This window comes from Apium graveolens, chromosome 4, assembly GCF_009905375.1.
Source record: "Apium graveolens cultivar Ventura chromosome 4, ASM990537v1, whole genome shotgun sequence".
Taxonomy (NCBI): Eukaryota; Viridiplantae; Streptophyta; class Magnoliopsida; order Apiales; family Apiaceae; genus Apium; species Apium graveolens.
The window spans coordinates 84,687,624-84,693,411 of record NC_133650.1 but is presented as its reverse complement, the minus strand read 5'-3'; the positions used below and the strand labels follow the sequence as shown (position 1 = coordinate 84,693,411).

Sequence of the window (5,788 nt, the reverse complement as noted above, 5' to 3'; positions counted from 1 at the left end):
GAAATAATAAAAGGGCTATATATGTATATGGAATATCGGTTCGTGTTGGATCATTTTGGATCGATAAATTAGTTGTTTAGCCGCTAAGTATCTGCAAAAACGATCGGATTTGATAGCCATATTGGATAATTATCCAAACCAGACTTCTTATAAAACACTTTATACGAAAATAATGTAATATTATCCCGTCTTTTGAGAATACGGGTTTTGTTGATATATCAAAATAATTATCGTATCAAAAATTGTGAGTCGGGATGCGCACGGGTCAAACCGTAATTCGGATCGAAAAAGTCAAAATACGGAAAATGTCCGGAATTACCAGATAGGTTAGAAAGGAGTTTTCAGAAGAGTTTCAGGTTGTAAAAACGTAAAAACGGTTGAGGTTGGACGATTCCCGGCTTTATAAAATAATTTTGTGATTATTCAGAAAATAATTATTGAATCTGTAAATCATTATAAAATCATATAACGATCCAAAAATTACCAGAAAAATATCACAATTATCTTTATTTTATTTTGGACATATTAAAATTAACATACTCACATTTAATCGTATATATACATATACATCTATTTATCAATATCAATCAACAGATAATTCATCAAAAATCACATAATAATCATATAACAATCATTTATTGATAAAATAATTACACGCGATATCCCGGATATTACATTCTCTATCCAATTAGACACTGCATCTTTTAACGTACATGTTTTGCATGGAAATGGAAATGCTTCATTTTCTTCTAAAACCTAAATCCAGGTTGTCACATTCCTTTTATTTACAATCAACCCATATGACTGTCAAGTCACTTCCAACTGCTATTTGAATTGGTTATCTGTTGAAGCTTCACCATCATCTGTTGACACTGCAATTTGGTTATCCGTTGATGCTGTAATAGTGTCATCCATTGATGCTTGCATATGGGAAGCCGTTGAAGTTTTAGCAAATATCAGTTGATCAGCTTATCTGTTGAAGGTGTCTTGAGTCATCCGTTGAAGCTTTAAGTTATTCCGTTGATGATAATTCCTTAGCAGTTGATACACTTTCATTTATACAAAATTACAAGGCATCTTTTATTTACAATTGGCCAACTTATTTTGTGTATCTTGTTAACAGTCAACATGACTTAAAATTCACTACAACTTCCAAACCCCTAAGTTGTTTATGGTATACAGAAGTGTTCCAAACCCCTAAGTTGTTTATGGTATACATAAGTGTGCTACAAACTTATTTGACTATAAGCTACTCCATCAACAAATAAATAAATATGATTATCTGTTGATGGTTACAAAATCATTTAATTTATCTACTTAGAGTATTATGGTAAGTTATTATAAAGACCACAACATATTCCTAACACCAAATATACGAAGACCAACAAGGAGCTGATAAATCTGGGCACAAACCTTCAGCTCATAATAGTGGAATCGACCGATAAAGATATGAGTCATCAACTCTTAGGAGGTAATAGTGCAAAGAAAATGTGAGAAACTATTGAGCTGTTAATGGAAGGTACTGCAGAAGTCAAAGAAAACAGAATGGATATCGTAACAACTTAATATGAAGCGTTCAAACTACAACCCGGAGAAATACTGTGTTCTCTCTTCGAAAGATATGCAAGACTGCTGAGCGAATTGAAATTACAAGTGAAAATTTATCCGATATGTGAGTGTAATTGAAAATTCTACGAAGATCAACTTTATTTTGTTTCACCAATTTTGATTTCACCTTTTTTATTCATGTACATCATATAATTCTACTCATGTATAATTTATAATTATACTAAATTTATGTCTTATAATTTTACATATATTGGTTTTAACTTGGATTCTTGATTTCTATATATATGCGAACAATCGGGTAATATACCCCAATTTGAATATTTTTTTTTTACCTCTTTTGATTCCTTTATTTTTATAATATAATTACTAGAATAATGCAACTAATAATATGAGAGTACCGAATTATATATATAATTGTGTAATATAATTGATTTCACATGGTTTAGAACTTTACAAATATATATTTATATAAGATTTATTTGTTTTATTTTAGTTTTTTAGTTTCACTCGGGTTTAGTTTCCTATAATTATAATATTATAATTTATTATATATTTTTATCCTATTTTCAAATTTAATACTATAAAAATACATATTTTTTACTTTTGTGTAACTAAATAATTGACATCATATATATAGTTTGTCCAATTACAAGTTCTCTATATATCAACTGTATTTGTTTACTTCAACTCTGAATAGGTATATTTTTTCGGTATTTAATTATAATGTTGATTTATGTTTGTAACCTATCCTCCAACCGTGTTGCTCTATGTAAAAAAACTTGATAGTAAAATGGAAGTTCGTTGACGATCAACTTTATTTGTTTGTTCCATTTCTAAAGGTGGGTATATTTTCGATACTTAATATTAATTTATGTTTTCTTAAACTAAACATCAATTGCTGACGGTTTGGTTAGAGATTCATAGTAAAATGTTAATTATTTATTTGAGCAAACTGAAATGTAATAATGTAGAATTTGTTTTTCACTAAAATTCAAGTTAATAAAAATTATGTATTATTCAAAAGAAAATTGTAATAATTATAATATATTTAAAACATATTTTAATCGTAATTTAGAATTAATTTCTTTAATAATATTATTTTATATGATATTTAAGTTTTAAAAATTATTTTAGTAGGTATTATTATTTTATCCACAGAGCAATAAAATTGAATGTGAGAGGAGTTCTAGTTCTTACCATTTTTATGAACGTTAAAGACCTCAATATTCATCAGAGCATATATTACATAGTTCTGCTTTGCTTTTATATTAGTTGTGTTTGTTGTTTTCAATCAGCTCCTAATAGTGCAAGTATTAGGAGCTAGCCTGTGAAACACTGGAAAATAAATTAAGAAGAGAAGAGGATCTTGGATTAGTTTAACAGATCTCATGTCCCCAAACAGAAAGCATAGTAATACCAGTACTATTATAGAAATTCGGTAAGAGATCGACTGTCAGTACAGTACTTAGTCTATTACAGTACTTAGTCTATGTACACACTGTATAAACTACATTATTTACGATTTACATTCGATGGAGTAAATTAAATGTGTATTCTGCAGCTTGTTGCATGAGTAATATCCAGAATTGCTAGCCAGGCATGTTGATGTCAGGAGATTGGAGAATTTAGGTGCTTGCTCTATAGTGCTACCACATATATAATTATACAGTAAATTATAATTCGAATAAAATGAGTGGTTGACTGAGATGCCGTTGCATGCATGCTTTCAATACTAAGAATCAATCAATTTATTTAAATTTTAAATACCACGTAGTAAAAAATGTTATATGGTAAACAGAAATATATGAAACCGTAGACAAATCAAATCTGGAAGAAGCTAGCGAGACGAGGAGAGGGAATCATATATGATACAGGGGGAGAGATATGATCACATGGCCATGTTCATCCGCGAAAACACACCAAGGCCCGCCATACGTTAGTACAATAAAAACACACATTTCTAACCCACTTGAACTCTAAACCCCAGATTGGGAACACACATATTAAATCTCTCTTTCTCCCTCCCCCCTCTCTCTCTCTCTGCACTGCACTTGTCCACTTCCTATCCAACATCACTGTCTTTGTTTCTGTTCTCTCTCTATGTTCCTTCACTTTCTACTTCCCCTTGTGGTCCTTCCCTTTATCACAACGTCTAATCTTCGATACACTCAGTCGCTGAGCTAGAATTATAAAAGACCTGATGTGGAAAAAAAATGTATTTACACGAAAACATTTCTACATACTAGATAAATTTATTAACTTTAAAAGGTGTATGAAAACCAGTTCGGACACTGAATTAACAAAAAAAATTATTAATTTTAAACACCCTGCCACGTTATAAAATTCTATACATTTTTATTTTCGAATGTCAGTTGGAACTATATTTGAACTATATTTGATCTCGGATAGCAATTCCATTAATTTTATTAATTTCACTACTGTATACAGGGTATAATACATGTATAAATATAACTATAACTACAACTAACTAGCTAGTAGGAGTGTAGGACAGAGGTTACCACTATATATATAGCACTAAACAACTCCCTCTTTCACTTGTACTACACAAGTATCCCCCATTTTTTCTTGATTAAGTTTTCGTGCCTTCTACTTGGTTTCACCATTAGGGTCCGGCCAGTTTGACATAAAATAGTACCGTCTCTGCAGAGATATAAACACATTTCAGTAGCGATAATGTCAAGCAGAAGATCGAGGCAAGGAGCGAGGATTAGCGACGACCAGATCATTGAACTTGTTTCTAAGCTGAAACAACTTCTTCCTGAGATCCGCACTAGCCGTTCTAATAAGGTTCCATTTTGTTTTGTTTTATTACTCAAAAACGTAACACCTCTCCTTTCCATTTATGCACTTCAAATTTAAACTTTTGCACATATAAGAGTTGTAACACATTAATGAATACATATCTGCTACTAGTAGTAAGTAGCATTTTGTTTGTCTGGGTCGATTACATATATCCCTGCACCCTGCACCCAACATTTTGGCCCCTCTATACAGAAAAGATAAGCAAAATGGTTCCTACCCATGAATAAGTTCGCATAGTTGTATCTTTACATCAAAATCTAAATTGCATTTTCTATCTTCTATATACGTGATATGCATACTTTTATTGAAGTCAAAACAATTAGTCTAGTCTAACGGCCACTGCATACTTAGTGACCATGCATCTCAATTAGTAAATATAAAAAGTCTTGTTAAACGGCTGCTATGTACATAATTATGCATGAACCTAACTTGTCAAGAAGATCTTATGAGCTTCCTAGTATCTTCTAACTTGGTTTGAACGTTGAACATCTCTCTCTCTCTCTCTCTCTCTCTCTCTCTCTCTCTCGCTCTCTCTCTCTCTCCCTCTCTCTCTCTCCCCCTCTCCCCCCTCTCTCTCTCCCCCTGTCCTCTCTCTCTCTCTCTCTCTCTCTCTCTCTCTCTCTCTCTCTCTCTCTCTCTCTCTCTCTCGTTTACCATTACTGGTATTAATTAATTGTAAACGGTGTATGCAGGTATCAGCACCAAAGGTTCTACAAGAGACTTGTAACTACATAATGGACTTGCACAAAGAGGTGGACGACCTAAGTGACAGACTTTCCCAACTATTGACTACCATAGATACCAACAGTCCAGAAGCTTCCATCATTAGGAGCTTAATTATGTGACGGGTCATTATTAACTAGGTTTTTCTAGCTAATTATGTAAACCATCTTAAATTTACTACCTACCTCTCTACATCATATTCTAGCTGCTCATTTACTTATTAACCATTAGGGCTCGTTCGGTCATTATATATATAGCTTACTATATATAAGTATAATGGGTTAATGGAGCTAAGTTATATATAGCATGCTTTTGCTGATGAACATGCATATATTTGTGACCAATTGATCAGTAGTATAGAAGAGCTGCTAGAGCTATTGTAAAGCAGCCTTCTTAATTTCGTTAAGTTTATAATTAATTATACTATATAAACATGTTAACGGTGTTACGAGAGTTATTATCAATTTTAATTTACTTGTGGATTGAGAGGAATGTACTCATGCACATGTGGCATATTAGCATGTTCAGCAATTTAGAACGAAAGTAACAACACCTGCTAGATAATGGCATCATACCATTTATATCAACTGTAAGTTCAAATCAATAACTAATTACGTTTTTAAGTACAAATATGCATATGTATACATTAATTATACATGTAAACAGCTACAAT

At 31.9% G+C, this 5,788-nt stretch overlaps 1 protein-coding gene across 1 annotated transcript; it reads left to right on the top strand.

The window, feature by feature from the left end:
- The first annotated feature begins 4,088 nt into the window (after positions 1-4,088).
- On the top strand, positions 4,089-5,568 carry LOC141718134 (transcription factor PRE5-like). The gene is made up of 2 exons (XM_074520507.1): positions 4,089-4,377; positions 5,085-5,568. Exons 1-2 carry the CDS (start codon positions 4,264-4,266, stop codon positions 5,235-5,237), a joined length of 267 nt encoding a protein of 88 aa, XP_074376608.1. The 5' UTR covers positions 4,089-4,263; the 3' UTR covers positions 5,238-5,568.
- Positions 5,569-5,788: the final 220 nt, after the last annotated feature.

Coding starts and splice junctions, on each gene's coding strand:
- LOC141718134 (XM_074520507.1), top strand. CDS start 4,264: ATGTCAAGCAGAAGATCGAGGCAAGGAGCGAGGATTAGCGACGACCAG. Junction 4,378..5,084: donor GCACTAGCCGTTCTAATAAG/GTTCCATTTTGT, acceptor CGGTGTATGCAG/GTATCAGCACCAAAGGTTCT.